This window comes from Andrographis paniculata, unplaced genomic scaffold, assembly GCF_009805555.1.
Source record: "Andrographis paniculata isolate CXL003 unplaced genomic scaffold, ASM980555v1 Contig12END, whole genome shotgun sequence".
Lineage (NCBI taxonomy): Eukaryota > Viridiplantae > Streptophyta > Magnoliopsida > Lamiales > Acanthaceae > Andrographis > Andrographis paniculata.
Genome location: NW_026137402.1, coordinates 2,157,553 through 2,175,958, shown reverse-complemented (window position 1 = coordinate 2,175,958; position 18,406 = coordinate 2,157,553). Strand labels below are relative to the sequence as shown.

The window sequence follows — 18,406 nt, the reverse complement described above, 5'->3', positions numbered from 1 at the left end:
GTTGGATTTCAGTCATCAAAGTCACAAAAGCTTTCATCTACCTCCCTCTCACATATTCTTACAACTTGCCACAGATTTACGGACAATGGCCATCCGAAAGATGCTGCGACGATCCTTATCCGGTGAAAGAAGATCAGCAGCTGAAGTTCCAAAGGGACACTTGGCTGTTTATACGGGCAAGAATGAAAAGAAGCGGTTTGTTATTCCGGTGTCGTACTTGAACCATCCTTCCTTCCAAGAATTGTTGTTTCAAGCTGAAGAGGAATTCGGGTTCCATCATCCAATGGGTGGTCTCACTATTCCGTGCAGCGCCGATATATTCATCGATCTCATGTCTCAAATGAGCATAGCATAATAATGTATACATGGATACTATAGACACACACACACTTAAACATAGTTGGGTGGATTTAGTTCTTAATTTGTCCTGGCTTCCATCCTTTCTTACACTTAAGGATTTTTTGCCTGGAACAGAAACACTTGTAAGGAATTGTAGTTAGGAGAAATATATTACAAAGGAAAAACACTCGTTGTCCAATGTGATTTGGGCAATTTAATTTATTCAATTCCTTTTCCATAAACCATTGTTTGATTATTCAAATGTTCCTCTCAGAATATTAGTTTCTAATACTAATATGTTGTAAAGAATTTTAACAAGACATTAAAGTATATATTTCAACTTTGTAATTACCAAAAAATATTTCTAACCTATTCTGATGCAATTTGCTTGACTTTTTGTCTTTTCCTGTTTTTCCTCAGAAGTGGATGAAATTCTATTGCGATTATGTTCAATATTTTTCAGCCATTTGAGGTCACCTAGGACATTAATTACAATGGCATATTTCTATTTTTTAGGCTTTTAGTTCAGATTTTGCGAAATTTTTCTATTTTGGATTTTTTTTATTATTACTTTTTTAGGTTTAAGGTTTGTGAACCTAAAAATATTTTATTTCTCTCTTCACATTCACTTTATTCAATTCATTTGGTGCAACTATCTCAATCCATGCAATCAGCATTATCTTTATAAATTTATAATAGCACCAAATACTGTGATCTTCTAATCAAAGGTAGAAATATAATGTTAGATGTCTGTTTTCAGACACATACCCCAAAAAAATAATCACAAACTGTGTTCCTTTGGTGTCCGAAAACCTTAGTCATAAGCATAGTTTTGCAGTTCATATTGGAGAAGGTGGAAATGAGGGATTTCCTTGTTCCGGCTTCATTTTTAGTGCTCGCTATAATTTCACTATTCGCCAAATCGGAGCTTATGTGCTTTACAGATGTCTGTAAAAAAATATTCATGTTCATTTACAGCAAAATAACTTCTAAATATAACTTAGTATTCAGACAGCAGGATGACCTCACCAGAAACTCATTTGTATCGAACATTTTCATATCTGTTAAGAAGCACAATCACATGAGCTGTCAAGTTCTTTCGCAACAGAAACAATGTGGCCCTCTTTGATGCAATAGCTTTTTCATTCAGTTCATCACATGGTGGACCGATGTTTGCAGGTTTGGAGGGAAGGCTGGCATTCAAATTATTAAGGGGACTCTGATCCAATCCAATTAGTAGTTGCGATGTGTCTGTCTGATTTATTTTACTATAGGGACACTGGATGGATGCATGTCCTAAGGGGACCATATTTTCAACTACAAAAATTGTGGTATCTTTTGATCCTTATGATTATACGAAGACAATGGCATTTATTTTTCCATCCCATGTGCTTATGTCTTAATATTTTTCATAGGCAACACATATCCTACTCAAAATGTTGGCCACTTGGTCATGCATTTAGTACATGGCACTTCTTGATTTCTCGCCTATATATATACAACACAAAATGTGGATTAAAATCAACAACTCTTACAAAACCTTTCATTCTTACAAAAACACATCTTTGTAAAAGTCTCATTTTCTTGCCCACTACAACCAACAATGGCTATCTTACAAAAGCTGAGACGGTCTTTATCAAGCGAAAGAAGATCAGCCGAGGTTCCAAAGGGGCACTTAGCCGTTTACGTTGGGGAGACCAGCGAAAAGAAGAGATTTGTTGTTCCGGTGTCTTATTTGAAGAATCCTATGTTTCAAGAGTTGCTGTCTCAAGCCGAGGAGGAATTTGGGTTCCATCATCCAATGGGAGGCATAACAATTCTCTGCAGCGAGGACTTATTCATCGATCTCACATTCCACCTGCGCAAGGCAGCGTAAAGTACAGAATCAGTGTATAGTTAGATAGACAGATAAAAGTAGATATTTTTTTTATTTTTCAGGAATTTATCCTTTCACAGAGGATTTTTTTTCTCCTGGATAAGAATTGTAATCCCTTACAAGAAATCAATGAAAAAACTTAGCTGTTGAACAATTTCATGATGTAAGAGCGTTACCTGATTCAGGCAGGTTTTGTAAATTCTATGCATAAGATCTCACTCATTGTTAGTGAATAATATGCTTCAAATATTTTAAACAGTTTATGATATTAATATTATAAATATACTAAGTAATTATCTAAATAAAGTATCTAAATAAAAAGTTATTATTATTTTCCTATTTGGGTTCATTTGATGTAGTCAATTTTAATATTCCTTGTCTTTTGAATTTAGAGAAAAATAATATACACATCAGCTCTTCTTCTTCCTTGTAGCCTGTGAAAGATTGATTGAGTTTACGAAGCTTTTCCCAAAAATTGTTGGTCGTGTCAGAAGACATAACCATGTGATTATCATGTGCTCGTGTGGTTTGACTGCTCAGCAAATATCAACTATATTTATGAGTATATGTATCCACCTGATCTAGTGCTCAATCTAAACCGTTTTGATGCTGTTAAGTAATCTCAAACATGATTTAGGATGAGACATGGCAACAAGTCCTCATGATTTATTACAGTAGTGCTGTAAATGTCTCAGATGCAAGAAATCATATAGAAAAAAGTTTCGAATCCATCACTACTTGGAGGTTATATTTCTTAACAGACATCGCATCATTGAACTTAAATCGGGCTGTTCTATTAGTTAACAGAAACACAAGCACATGATATTCACATGATTGTGTCTTGTAATAATTTATAGAGATTCTAGAGCAAGAAAATAAAGCCATTAGATGATATGTGTATGATATGTCGACTCCTTTCACTAGAAAACACAAACGTACTGTAAGAAAATTACAGAAACAATGATGGCATGTAATTAAACTTGTGCAATGGAGTTAATTAAGAGGAATTCTAAAGTCACTTTGGAGAGTTCAAAAGACACCTTAACCTATGAATCAATGAATCAATTAACTATTATTTTGAATGTATATTGATTATCTATTTAAATGGATGTACGTATGAATAATCAGTGTGGTGGTACTAACAAAATTTCTTTATCCATTTTACATAGTTACACCTCTGCTGCTACTTTATTAATCCAACAATATTGGTATCAGAGCTACAACAACAATGGCTTCTACCAATTCCTTCAACCGCAGGTACCCAACTTAATCAAGAACAACTACCGTATGTGGAGTATCCAAATGAAGGCATTGCTAGGTTAACTTGACATTTTGGACCTTGTGGAAAATGACCACACAGCAGCATCGACATCGGCGGAGATTACTGCGGAGAAACAGAAGGAGATGAAGAAAAAGGAAAACAAGGCCTTGTTCACAATATATCAAGGAGTTGACGAATCCACCTTCGAGTTAATTGCTACAGCAAAAATAGCGAATGAAGCATGGGAGATATTAAGGAAAGCCCACGATGGAGTTGAAAAAGTACAGAGGATCCGACTTCAAGCCTTGAGAGCACAATTTGAATCACTGCGCCAGAATAACTCGGAGTCTATCTCTGGTTATTTTTCTCGAGTTGTATCTATCGTCCAAGAGATGAGACAATGGTGAGGAGTTAAGCAATGTTCGAGTGATTGAAAAGATCTTGAGATCCTTGAATTCGAAGTACAATTATATAGCCGTTAATTGTGGTTAATGGCGAGCAATGAACGGGATGCAACAAATGATTTTATGTGGTTCTTGTATATTGGTGTCTCAAATCACATGTGTGGAAGAAAGGAGTTTTTCGCCAAGCTTGATGAAAGAAGACTCGGAAACATTACGTTTGGCGATCTCTCACAAAAGTCAATCAAGGGAAAAGGAGACATAAATTTTCAGCTTCACAATGGAAGACAAGTAAGCATTTATGATGTTTATTATGTTCTGGATATAAAGAGCAATCTTTTGAGCGTTGGGAAATTGCTGGGGAAAGAATATGTTGTGAAAATTGAGGATTTGGCTCTAAGCATTCGTGATAAGAATAATCGTCTTATTACCAATGTAAAGATGACAAAGAACAGGATGTTCCCATTAAAGTTGAGCATCAATGAAGTGAGCTCTCTCAAAGCAACCAGCATTCACAACCCAACACTTTGGCATCTTCGCTACGGGCACTTGAATTTTGAGGTGTTAAAGATTCTTGAGAAAAATAATATGGTGATTGGGTTACCAGAGATGAAGTATCCTAGCAAGGTATGTGAGGTGTGTGTCATGGGAAAATAACAAAGGAAGTCATTTCCGAAGTACAAATCAAAGAGGGCGTCCACCTGACTTGAACTAGTGCACTCCGATGTGTGCGGACCAATTTATCCTCATTCTGTTGGTGGTAACAGGTACTTCTTAACCTTCACGGATGATTATAGTGGGAAAACATGGGTTTACATAATGAAGGAGAAAAAAGAAGTTTTTGAAAAAATCAAGGAATTTAAAGGGCTTGTTGAAAAACAAAGTGGATGTCAAATAAAATGCTTGCGAACCGATCGAGGGGATGAATACACATCGCGGGAGTTTGATATGTTTTGTAAAGAGAATGGGATCTCACACCAATTTACTATGCCACAAACACCACAACAAAACGGTGTTTCGGAGAGAAAAAATCAAACAATTCTTAACGTGGTTTGATGTATGCTTAAAGAAAAAAATGTTCTGAAAGAATTTTGGGGTGATGCTGTGGCCTGTTTTGTTTATCTATTAAACATATTCCCGACTAAAAGAATTGGTGATATCACTCCCAAAGAAGCTTGGAGTTTGCGCAAGCCAAAAATTGATCATCTACGAATTTTCGGAAGCATTGCGTATGCTAAAGTGCAAGAGGAGAAAAGAACGAAGCTTGAAGACAAAAGCCAAAAAGTATCTTCTTGGGATATGACGAAAATTGCAGTGGATACAAGTTGTACAATCTGGTGACTCGAAAGGTGGTGATGTCAAGAGACGTGGAGTTTGATGAAGAGCATCATGCATGAGATTAGAACCTCCCAAACCAGTCTGTTCAAGTCCCACTCGAAGATGAGCTTGAAATCACCAAGGAAAGACTAGAAGAAGCAGGAGAAATTGAATCCCCATTTTCAGAACACATCCGAGATGGTCTTACTATCAAAGGTCCCACTATCAAAAGTCTTACATCCGATCTTATCCGACTACCAGCAAGGCCCCACTATCAAAGGTCTTTCCCGGACTACATTGCTTTGGATCACCCATTACCTCGGAATGATCAGATCCCAGAGCTTTTATTGTTTTCAAGGAAATACTCCAGCTCTTTGATTGAGTATGTTATCTGATTCATGGCTTAGTGTGGATGAGAGTTTTGGAATAATGATTGGTATACACTTTAAGTATTCTCATTGTCCTTGACTGGCTCAGCTTTCACCTAGTATGCTTCGCTGCCCCAAATTCCTTCCACATGTGGGTAGACTTGGAGAAGGTTTTCCATGAATGTTTTTACAACTTCCTTCCATAGGTGACAGTACCACATCCGACAAATCTACATCAATAAAGTGAGGAATCTGTTGAGAAGTTCTTGGAACAATACCGAAGGTCATAAAGTATATGTCAGGTTCTTATACCTCACAACTAGGTGGTGAACCTTCACATAGACAACATGCCATACTAGATTCGTGACAATTTGACCCTCCAAGAATACCAAAATTTTCGAAAGTTGACATCCAAAGCCGTGAAGGACGCTCAAACATCCCAATAAAAAGTTCTGGAGCAAAAACCATCAGGTTTATGCTCAAGAAGATACTTCCAATGTTAAGGACGAACCAAATGAGACCTTCTAGACTGAGATATCCCAAGGGAAGACTTATACTTGTCTGACCCTTAAGTCGTCCCAGCAAAATAAGACAAACCCGAAGGTGTCATACTATTTTGATATTGCTAATACATAACAAATTTTTAAGTATCTGCTGAAGAACAACTAGCTCTGTCTCAAGAAAGGGCACAAAATTATGATGGCTGATGAGCTTAAAGGAAAGTCATACTACAAATGGCAAGGGATTTATGTACACCAAGTTAGACATTGCATTGCACTGAGGAATGTGGTGTAGAAGGTCATCAAGGAAGGTCACCTCCGGCTGGCCTAGCTGAGATAAAGGTTGATAACTGAACCATTCTCTGCGCCGATAAACACCATTAGAGTATGCCCAGCAAGGTTTGGGAAGTCGGTATTAGGATCCTGTAAAGACAATAGGAAGACGGAACATCGAAAGCCAATGTTTGGAATGCTTGGGAGGTCAATTAAACTCCCGAAAAGGAGCTCGGTATGGGATAGACTCTCCTCTACAAATACGGTCGCAGAAGTAAGCTTTGAGAATGATGGAGAGATCTGGTGAATGAATTCAGTAGATCAGGTGGTGATCACACCACACCTGACACATCATCTCAAGAAGGCTCTGGAAGACGAAAATTGGGCCATGAACCAGAAGGAGCAAAGGTCAAGGCCTTCCACTAGGTTCTGAAAAATGATAATGCAACGTCAATGCCGAGATTTACAACTCTATCAGGAAGGTCAGGTAGGGCGGCTAGAATAGAGCCGAAGCGTGTTCTACCAAATGATGAGTTCATTGTGATCAGCAACCTTAGGAAACATTCAAAATTACCCGGTCCTAGAGGATGAGCCAATGATTGGTGCGCTGGATTGCGATGAGGTATCAAAAGAAAATTTGGACATTTTAGTGACTCATTGAGACCTTTAACGAGCTTTACATTATGAGGGTGGTTTCAAGGTTAATGTGGTTGGATTTTTGCCTCGGGAATTTGAGGTTCTTCAGGTCCAACCAATCTACCTTCAACGGGATGTGATGGTTGAAGAGGCCGCTCTGTTATGTTGAGCGGAATAGGACGTCGACCTTCCAAACAATGGTCATTGGTCGAAGGGGGAGCCCTTGTTCCTTATGATATATCTTTTCGAGCAGTAAATGAGTAAGGTCTTGGTCGAAGGGAGATCTTTCATCAATATGATGATCTTGTCTATTTTGAGTAATATTAGGAAAATGGGAATGACCTTATCTCGACAAAAATATGGCCAACTGACTTTATGGAAAATGTCCATATAGTTGCTAGCGTGTTAGTGGCCAACGGGATGGTCGGAATCAGGACCGCCTGATTGCATTCTTTGTCATTGAAGGGAAGCTGACATACTCGACCATTTTCTAGAAGGACTGGATCCAATACTACCCGGTGCATCCCTTCGACGCAACACTATAAGGTTATGTTTTGGAACAAAGTTCATGTCAAAATGGTCGAGGCAGATACTGACCCAACCAGGGAAGTTCACTCTTCCGAATCCATCTACTACTCACCGATGTCTACCCTTTGTCCTTGATGTTGGAAGATGTCGGGATTCAGAAGGAATGTAATCTGACCATGAAAGGTTTTGAGATCAAAACCAAGGCCGAAATACAGTCCAACAATTCCACAATTCATAATGAATGATGATCTGATCATGCAGGACTTGGAAGCGAGGGTAGGCAGATCCGGGTGTCTATTCACATAAACGTGAACTCATGCCATCTTACCTTTTTGACGAGCAGACAAGGGTACTTTCCTAACCACTTCTTTTAGATCTAGGCAAAGACAAAATTTACTTCCCAATCTGATGAGTTACTCCACCATGCGCAAAACTCGATGGAGGAGGTCAATTTGGTGAATGAAGATGTTCATCGGATGATACGGATCAACGCCGTGTTGAATACGAAGAAAAAGAAGAAATGGTCACCTTGTTTTGGAAGTTCAAAGATTATTTTGCATGAGACTACAACGAGATGGCAGGGCTATCAAGGAGCTTGGTGGATCACCGCTTGCCTATGAAGGCATTGTATTAGCTCCACAAACAGCCCCCGAGGCGCTTTAATCCATAATTATTGCCAAAGGTTAAAGAGGAGGTCGAAAAGATTCTCCAAGCCAACTTTATTCAAATGTGCAGATATCCAAAATAGATCTCCAATATCGTACACGTAGTGAAGAAGAACAGGAATATCCAAATTTGCATCGACTATCGGAATCTCACATTGCCAACCCCGAAAGATGAGTATTTGATGTCCATTGTCGACATGCTCATAGACTTTACAACTGAGTATGAGGTTCTTTCATTTATGAAAGGATATTTTGGGTATAACCAGATATACCTGGCTGAGGAGGATGCCCATGAGATGGACTTCTGTTGTGCCGAGGCAATCGGCATCTTTAAGTAGATAGTCATGCTCTTCGATCTCAAGAATGCTAAAGCGACTTGCCAAAGGGCGATGAACGCGATTTTTTACAACCTAATTGGCATCTCTATGGAGGTATATATATATGATATGGTAATGAAATCCCAAGTTTATGATCGCCACTTAATCGACCTTCTGAAGGCCTTTGCCCAGATAAGGCAACTTGACCTCAAAATGAACCCAACAAAGTGCACTTTCAACATCCAAGCCGAGAATTTCCTTTGCTTCCAAGTGTATTAAAGAAGGGTCGAGGTTCAAAAGAATAAGATCAAGACCATCCAAGATCTCAGGTCTCCACGCAACATCAAGGACCTAAAATATATGATAGGGAAGGTCAATTTTCTGCAGAGGTTCATCTCTAATGCCCACTGGAAAGATGAAGGCCTTTTTCAATATTGTTGCATGGGTGCAGATTCATGTTTGAGTGGGGAGAGGCTCAAAATGAGGCTTTGGATCAGATTAAGCAGACCTTGTAAATGCTTTTGTATTGACGCCGCCGATAAGCAAAAGGGAGCTAAAGTTATATATTTTCGCAATCGATGACACAATAGGCTGCCTCAATCCTTAGGATGATGATAAAAGTTAGGAATGGGATATATATTACCATAGTAGAACCCTAAATGATGTTGAGACTCGTTATTCAGGTATTAAGAGTACTATGTTACTCTCGTTGAAACCAAGGTTGTGTGCAATGTCGATATTCTACGCTATCAACTAAATAGGCCGGTCCTCCAAGGCCGTTTAGTTGAATGGGTGTTAAAATTGGCATTGTTCTTGTTGGTCTACTAGCATATTAAGCTGTAAAAGGGCAGGCCATCATGGATTTTCTGGCCGAACACCCTGAGATAGTTCAGGCCATCATGGACTTTCTGGCCGAACACCCTGAGATAGTTCAGGCCCCCGCTACGGACTATGTGGGACTGGAACCTTAGTATGTCACCTTCGACGGGTCCAACATTTTAGGTGCAGCTGGAGCAAGAGTGGTAATTTTCAGCCTGAGGGGAAAGTGTGGTGCTTCATCCATCATCTCCCATGGAGCATTATAAGTAATCATGTGGAATACTTGGCCGAAGTCCACGAAGGTATCATAGGTGCTCACAGAGCCGGAACTACCAATGAATGAACGATCCTCCACTATGGCTACTTCTAGCCCCAAATCTCATTGTGTAGATTACGCTCGGGGATATCCTGCATGTCACGTCACAACCCTCTCCGACAGGTTCCAATCGAAGAACTACACTCGATCATCATGCCTTGGCTAAGAATAAAGTCTTGTATTCCACTTGATTGTTTATGACCCCTTTAGGAGTTGATAAGCGAAGCTCCATACTTCTCCCTCCAGAATGAAAATCACCATTCCTGCTCGAGCTGCACCCGAAGTGCTGAACCTATCGAAGGTGACATGCTAAGGTTCCAATCCTACATAGTCCGTAGGGGAACCTGAACCATTACGGGGTGTTAGGCCAGAAAATCTGTGATGGCTTATCCTTTTAAGGTTTGAAGAGACTAGTAGACCAACGCGAATGATGTCAATTTTATTGACCATTTGATGTATCAGCCTTAGAGGACTAGACTATTTAATAGATAACGTAAAATATTGACCTTGAACACAACCTTGGTTTCAACGGGCGTAAGATAGTACTATAACTTCATACATGCATAATATAACAACAAATAGAGTTTTCCAATACATGAATAACGAGCTTTAGAGTCATTTACGGTCTTACTAAGGTAATATATAGTCCGTTTATGACTTTCATCGTCATCCTGGGCAAGGAGACATCCTATCATGTCATTGGTTGTGGCAATATATAGCTTTAGCTTTCTTCCGCTCACTGATAGCATAAACATTGAAGTCGATGATAGGTTTTGCTTAATTTGATCCAAAGTCTCCTATTGGGCCGCTTCCCATTCGAAAATGTCTCTGCTCCCGTGCAACAACATCGATAAGGCCTTGGCCGGTGTTAGTCATGAACCTCCACTAGAAATTAACATTCCCCATCGAACTTTGTAGCTCTTTGATGTTGCATGGAGGCCCAGATCTTTGATGGTCTTGGTTTTCTTTTTGTCAACTTCGATCCCCCTCCAATGAGCTAGAAATCAAAGAAAACTCCTAACTTGGATGCCGAAAGTACATTTCATTGGGTTCATTTTGAGGTCATATTGTCTCATTTGGACAAAGAATTTCCAGAGGTCGATCAAGTTGTGATCAAAATCTCGGGACTTCACCACCACATCATCTATATATACCACTATGCAGGTGCCAATCAGGTCGTGATCAAGTTCATCACCATTTGGTAGGCCGCTCTTGCATTCTTGAGACTGAAGGTTATGACTATCTACTCAAAGATGTCGATCACCCCGGGGCAACGGATGGCCGTCTTATGGGCATGCTCATTGGCCCAGTATATTTGGTTATACCTGAAATATCCGTCCATTAATGAAAGAACCTCATACCCCCGGTTGTAGAGTCTATAAGCATATCGGTGATCAACATCATATACTCGTCCTTGGGGGTTGCCAGATTGAGGTTTTGAAAGTTGATGCAGATTCGGATCTTCCCGTTCTTCTTCACTATGGTTATGATGTTGGAGATCCACTCTAGATATCTCTATATTCAGATAAAGTTATATTTGAGAAACTTTTTGACATTCTTTTTAACCTTTGGCAATAATTCTAGATTAAAGAGCTTCAAAGGCTGTTTATTGGGCCGATAAGGTGCCTTTGTACGCAGGCGGTGCTCCACCAAGCTCAATGATAAACCTGGCTTCTCGTGGAAGTCCCACACAACACAATCTTTGAACTCCCAAATCAAATCAACCAGTTTCTCTATTTTCTCCGTATTCAGCAGTGCGTCGAACCGTGTCATTTAAGAAGTATCTTTGTCCCCCAAATTAACCTCCTCAGCAGGTCTTGCGCCTCAAATGGTAAGGTAGCTCATTGGATCAAAGAGTAAAGCTCGTCTTCTTCCTAATCCAAAAGAGGTAGCTAGGAAGGTACCTCTTCCATTTTGTCACGAAGATAAGCGGCATGAGTTCAGGCCTGTGTGAATAGACATTCGAATTTGCCTGTCCTCAATTCCAAGTCCTGCAAGATCAGATCATCATTCGTTATGAATTGAGGAGCTTTTGGGCCGTTTTTCTGCCTCAATTTTGATCTCGAAACCTTTTATGATCAGATTACATTCCTTCTAAACCCTGACATCTTCTGACATCATGGACAAAGAGTAGACATCGGGCTAGTAGTAGACGGCCTCCACGGAGTGAACTTCCATGGATGGGTCAACCTTTCCCTCGACCATCTCGAAATGATCTTCATTCCAAAACATAACTTTCTTAAATAAAGTCGAAGGAATGCACTGGGTAGTATTGATCCAATCCCTTCCGAGGATGGCTGAGTTTTTTGGCTTCCTCTCAAGGATGAATAACATGCTCGTAGTTGCATGAGAATTTTGCGTAAATTCATTTTTTCATAGTATCATTGAAATGAGGTTGTTCCGATTTTTTCTGATCTTCCTCAGTATGGACAAGGACATCACATTGACGGAAGTCGACCAAGACGTTGCTCACAGTCCGCCCATCAAGATATATCATAAGGAACAAGAGCTTCAAGTGGCGTGTGCTTTCATCCGCCAATTTTTCAATTATTATCAGCTCGGGACCATTGTTCGAAAGGTCGACGTTCTATTCCACCCAGTACAATGGACCGTCCCCTTCGACCATCACATACCTTTTAAAGTAGGTTGGTTGGACCTCAGGAGCCTTAAATTCTTGAAGCAAATATCCAATCACATTGACTTGAAGTCGACCTTGTAATGTAAAAACTTTAAAGGTCTCGATTAGTCGATACTATGTCTAGACTTCCTTCGATACCTCATCGCAATCGAGTGCCGCAATCATCAGCTTATTCTCCAGGACCTGGGCAGTTTCAGATGCTGCATGAGGCAGCCAATCAGAAGGAGACTCACCCTTTGGCAGAACATGTTTTGGCCTCCATCTCGCCGGGTCCGTAGCTGATGGCTCAAATCTTCCGGATCCAATTGCAGCCTTTTAGAATCTGCTGCTTCCTAATTAGCTGACTTTTGCCTCCATGATTGACCTTCTTGATAGATTTATAAAGCTCGGCATTGACGTTCTCCTTTTTTTGGACCTAGTGGAAGGCCTTGAAATTTGCTCTTTTTGGTTCACAACCCAACTTCTATCCCTTAGAGCTTTTTCGGAATGGCATATCCGATTGGGCGTGATCCCCACCTGATCTATTGAGATCACCCACCATACCTCTTAATCCCTCTCAAAGCTGACTTCCACAACCTCGTTGGTAGGGGAGAGTCTTCCTTGATCAACTATCATATCAAGCCTCTCGTCCAGCCGGAGGTGGTCTTCCTTGATAGCCTTCTGCACTCTGTTCCTGAAAGCAATGCAATTTCCAACTTTGTGCTTAGAAATCATGTATCATTTAGAGTATGACTTCCTATTCAACTCCTCATCCGTTAGAATTTTGTGTCATTCCTTGAGACAGAGTATGTTATCCTTCAACAGATACTAAAAAATATGTTCTATCTCAATGATGTCAAACGAGTACAAAATTTTCAATTCATCTCATTTTTTCCGGGGCTCCTTAAGAGCTGGGCAAATATAAGCTTTCCCCTAGAAGATCTCATGCAGGAAGGTCTCATATGGTTCGTCCTCGGCTTCAGTATCCTCTTTCTGAACATAAACATGATAATTTCCGTTCCATATCTTCTAATTTCAGCTACCTAAGTGCCTTCACGAGGTGCTCGGTCTTCACGGCTTTGGAGGTCAACTATCGGAATTTGTGATATTCATAAAAAGGGACAACTTCTCTCAAAATTGGTGTTTGATGTTGTCTATCTCCATGTTCACGACTTGGTTCTCTTGTATACAAAACTAGCATCTTTTATGACCTTCAGAATTGTTCTAGGAACTTCTCAACCGATTCTTTGCTTTGTGACACAGATTTGTCAGATCTAATACTGTCACCTCTGGAAGGGGGGTTGTAGAAACATTCATGGAAAACGGTCATTAGGTCTATCCACGTATGGAAGGAATTTTGAGGCAACAAAGAATTATAGGTAAACGCCGGGCCATTCAAGGACAATGAAAATAACTGGAGTTTATACCAACCATTATTCTCAAACTCTCATTCATAATGAAACATGAATCAGAAAACATGTCCAATTGTAGAGCGGGAGTCTTCCCTTGAAAAAAAGAAAACTCAGTGATCTCAACATTCTGAGGTAATGGTGATCCAAGGGAATATAGTCTAGAAAAAACGTTTGATAGTGGGGCCTTTTCGGTAGTCAGATAGATCACCATAAAAAATTTTATGAATTGCATCTTTGATCGCAGGAGGATTTGTGATAGGATACGGTAGTGGCGCAATTTTTTCCTTCCCCCAGATTATTCAAGAGCTGTCTAAACGAGCAACGAATTGTTTAGCTCTGGCTACGAGAAGGCTTGAAGAGCAGACACTCAATGTGGAAAACAAACTCGTCCACCTTCACCGGATTCTTTGAAGGCTAGTACCTATTTCGGTGGTGCACTTCCGGGGTTTGGCATCACCATTTGGATAGGGGATCCATATCCTTATTGTAACCCGAAAGCAGCAGGGGGTTGGTCTTGCTTAGCAGTTCCCTGCCCCCCAGCATGCTGGGATGGTATTGGAACTGATATTGATGGTCCCCATGTTGTTCTAATAGGTATTGGGACGAACAGATGTGCCGGAGCTACCATCGCATATTCCCTCTAAGTACTGGAAGTCCTTTGCCTGCCCGTTGGATTTTCTTGAAGGCTTGGAGTGAGAAAAAGAGCATTGGACATTGTTCCAACAAAAAGAGAGTTCACATGCCATTGTAGGGCTGAGAGGGATAGTTCCGAAGGTCATTCCGAATCCATCGGTCGAAGGCGGCCATAAGGAGGCCTTCACCGATGGTATTTTGGGCTCTCCTGTCTTCTAGATGACATGACCGTACTCAAATGTATGGGACGCTGAATCTGTTACAGCGCTGGCTGTAAGACTCACAGGAAGCCCAATTTCTGGCTATTTGGGGCCAACCATTGGCGCTTTTCCTTTCCGGGCTTCCTTTTCCCGAAGCACACAAACTCATTTTGGATAGTCTGTTTCAAAACGTCGCTAATATACTGAGAGAGTTCAAGGGCGGATTCATGAAAAGATGTCATCTCTTCATGAATCTGTTATTGAAGTTCGCTGGCAGAAAGGATGATGATCCGATCCGAACAACAGCTGCGGACGGCCAGTTGTATGGAACCACTTTGGACGTGGGCTGAGTTGACGAATCGACAATAGTTTCCTTCTTCTTCAACATCTTTAAAGGCGGCGGCGATGTCACTCTTCTGAAGTTGTATACAAAATTGCAAGATGTTAGAGTCTCACGAGGCATGCCAAATCTGTTGTCGTAAAAAAATTACTATCGACGGCCTAATCGAAATGACCTGTCGGAATTAATCTTTGGATAGAGTTCCCTGGTCTCCTCAAGCAAGTATCCGGGCTATCTCGCGAATAAAATATAACAGGCTAACAAATCTCTCAAGAATGATCATGATACCCAATATGGGAGCTGGTCGGATATAACGACGGTTTGATGGAACTTGAATGAACGGGTAACAGAAAAAATGCAAAAATCAAATATAAAAATCAAATATATTTGTACTATAAATTAAATTGCTGAATTTCATAAACAAAATATTGGAAACAAAAGAAAAGACAGTAAAAGAAATTGAATAAAGGACCTGTTGTTCAGTTTCAAAATATTTAGGGTGTGTTTGTTTGGGGAATTTTCTCGAACATTACTGTTTATTCATTTTTTTTCCTAAAAAAAAAACATCAAATTAAATACTTATTTTTTAATTTTTTATATTATACTAAAAATTAATTTTATATTCAAAACATCGTATTAACACCTATTTATATACATCGAACAACTATTCACATTCAAAATTTTTACTATTCAAATGTCAATCCAAAATCCAAACGCCAGACAAATACACCCTTATATCCTCCAATTTATAACCTTTAAATTTAGCAAGTTCCCTACTAATCCCACCCACCTTCTCAACATGTGGGATGTCATTACGATTATGATTCATCTTTTTCATAACCCCTTTTTTGGATAAAGTTTCACTATATTGTCCTTTGATTCCATTGGGCCGGATTTGTGTTGAACCTGACTCTTCTTTTATTTGCTGGGATCATCAGTCCACTACCTGATGATCTCAAATTTTCTCAACCAATCTGACTTTGGTGTGATATAAATAGTTATTTGATATTATTTTTTTTAAAAAATAATTTATTTGGTATTATATTAACTGAAAAATAATTATTTAATTTGGTAATTTGAAGTAAAACTTTTTTTATTTTTTATTTTTTTGAAATGAATAGTGAAAGACCAAATCAATACATGAAGAAACAACCACGACCTCACCAAGAACTCAGATCAATCTTGACTCTGTTAAGAAGCACAATCACATGAGCTGCGAATTTGATGCAACATCATTTACATTATTTGGATCGATCGATCACATGGTGGACCAATGCTGGGAAGAATGGCTTTCAAATTATAATTACTTGATGTTGAGAGATGGCAATGGGTCTGTCTGATTTATTGCAGTAGAGTAGAGACACTTGATGGGTACATGTCCTAAGGGGGCCATATTTTTTACTACAAAAATTGTGATATCTTTTGATCCTTGAAAAATTTTACAAAGACAACTGCATTTATTTTTCCATGTGCTTATGTCTCAATATTTTTCATAGGCAACACATATCATACTCAAAATGTTGGCCACTTGATCGAGCATTTAGTACATGGCACTTCCTGATTTCTTGCCTATATATATACAACACAAAATGTGGATTCAAATCAACAACTCTTACAAAACCTTTCATTCTTACAAAAACATCTCGTCATAAAAGTCTCATTTTCTTGCCCAACGCAACCAATAATGGCCATTGTACAGAAGCTGAGACGGTCTTTATCAAGCGAAAGAAGATCAGCCGAGGTTCCAAAGGGGCACTTAGCCGTTTATGTTGGGGAGAGCAGCGAAAAGAAGCGGTTTGTTGTTCCGGTGTCCTATTTGAAGAATCCTATGTTTCAAGAATTGTTGTCTCAATCCGAGGAGGAATTTGGATTTCATCATCCAATGGGAGGCCTAACCATTCCCTGCAGCGAGGATTTATTTGTCGATCTCACATTCCACTTGAGCAAGACAGCATAAACCAGAGTCATTGTATAGTTAGGTAGGTAGATAGATAGATAGATAGATTCTCTCTTATTTCTTTTCTTGTTTTTCTTTTTCTCCAGGAGTTTATCCTTTCACGGGATTTTTTTTCATCTGGACAAGAATTGTAATCCCTTACCAGAAATCAACCAAAAAACAAAACTGTTGAAAAATTTCATGTAAGAGCGTTACCTGACCCAGGCAGCCTTTGCAAATTCTATACACAATTAATATTCACTGACCTTGTGCCAGAAAACATGTTTTCGATTGCACGAATTGAGATAGCCGAAGAAGATAAAATTTGACGATCAACATCATACTTCATTTTATTAATGCAAATAAAAACTGAAATCAAAGAGAAACAACTAAATCTTTTTATATTAGGAAATTCTATAGAACTCAAAAGAAAAAAGAAAAAAACTAGAGAAAAATAGAAAAACGTCATTTTAAGGCCTTAAATGACCTCGGATGGCGAAAGAACATTGGACATGATGAGTTTGGTTTGTTGGGTCGTTTAGGATGAACGGTACATATTTTGTCCAATTTCAAAGAGGACAAGAAAAGACGAAAAACCTGGCAAACTTCTTACATAACTATGCGATTATCATATATGCTCATGTTTTTTGACTGCTCAACAAATAAATCTATTTATGTATTTATGTATCTGCTTATAAGTAATTATTTAGGATGAGAACTGGCAGCAAGTTCTTTTTATTTATTAAAGTAGAATTGTCCTAAACGTTTCAGATGTAAGAAATGATGCAGAAAAAAGTTTTGAGGCCATCACTACTACAAGGGTTATGTTTCTTAACAGACGTGGTTTTGTTGCATGTAATAAATCAGGATGGAGTATTAGTGAACAGAGTAGAAATTAAACATCGTCTCGAACAGAAACACGAACACATGATAGTCACATGATTGTGTCTTATAATAATTTATAGAGATTCCAGAGCAAGAAAATAAAGCCATTTAATGATATTTCTATGATATGACGACTCCTTTCACTGGAAAACACAAAAGTGTTGTAATAAATTAAATCACAGAAACAAGAATGTGTTTTGAAAGAGGGAAAATTCAAAATTTTCAATAAAAAGCATAACTAGTTGTGTATTCACTACTAAAAATATTATTTTTCTTAATGGCCAAAAAGCCATATCAAAACAGTCATTTTTCATGTAAAATATAAATTTGCCACGAATTTACTACCCATCTTTCCCGTAATATGTATTTACGACACAATATTTTTCCATTGCCATATTTCATAACAAAAGAGTTAGGTTAAACACAAGATTTTTCCCATGTGAGACATGTACTCGTTACACTTTTCTGTAGAAACTATTACATATTCGTACCATTTATTACCAGATAGAATTCATAAGAAAATAAAAAAACATAAGCACCTTCTCCATAATTTGCCACTGTAAGAAAGTTATTACATTATGTTCTGCTAAATGCAATATCTTTCTGTAGCATTTTCAGGCAACAATTTCCGTTATAAATGACCTAGAACCTATTTTTGCACACCACATCAAAAGTACTCGTCTAGGATATAAATATTAATTCACTGATCTTCCAAGTATTTTGTGAGGAATATTGTTAGAATTATATAATTCTTTTTACACAAGAGA

General features: G+C 38.9%; 3 protein-coding genes across 3 annotated transcripts; all 3 read left to right on the top strand.

The window, feature by feature from the left end:
• Positions 1 to 628, top strand: LOC127253824 (auxin-induced protein 15A-like). Its single transcript, XM_051278600.1, has one exon. The coding sequence runs from the start codon at positions 86 to 88 to the stop codon at positions 353 to 355; it is 270 nt and encodes an 89-aa protein (XP_051134557.1). The 5' UTR covers positions 1 to 85; the 3' UTR covers positions 356 to 628.
• A 1,223-nt stretch (positions 629 to 1,851) lies between these two features.
• LOC127254616 (auxin-induced protein 15A-like) lies at positions 1,852 to 2,473 on the top strand. Its single transcript, XM_051279829.1, has one exon. The coding sequence runs from the start codon at positions 1,943 to 1,945 to the stop codon at positions 2,213 to 2,215; it is 273 nt and encodes a 90-aa protein (XP_051135786.1). The 5' UTR covers positions 1,852 to 1,942; the 3' UTR covers positions 2,216 to 2,473.
• Positions 2,474 to 16,408: 13,935 nt separating this feature from the next.
• Positions 16,409 to 16,978, top strand: LOC127253276 (auxin-responsive protein SAUR21-like). The gene has a single exon (XM_051277768.1). It carries the CDS (start codon positions 16,503 to 16,505, stop codon positions 16,773 to 16,775), a length of 273 nt encoding a protein of 90 aa, XP_051133725.1. The 5' UTR covers positions 16,409 to 16,502; the 3' UTR covers positions 16,776 to 16,978.
• The last annotated feature ends 1,428 nt before the right edge of the window (positions 16,979 to 18,406 follow it).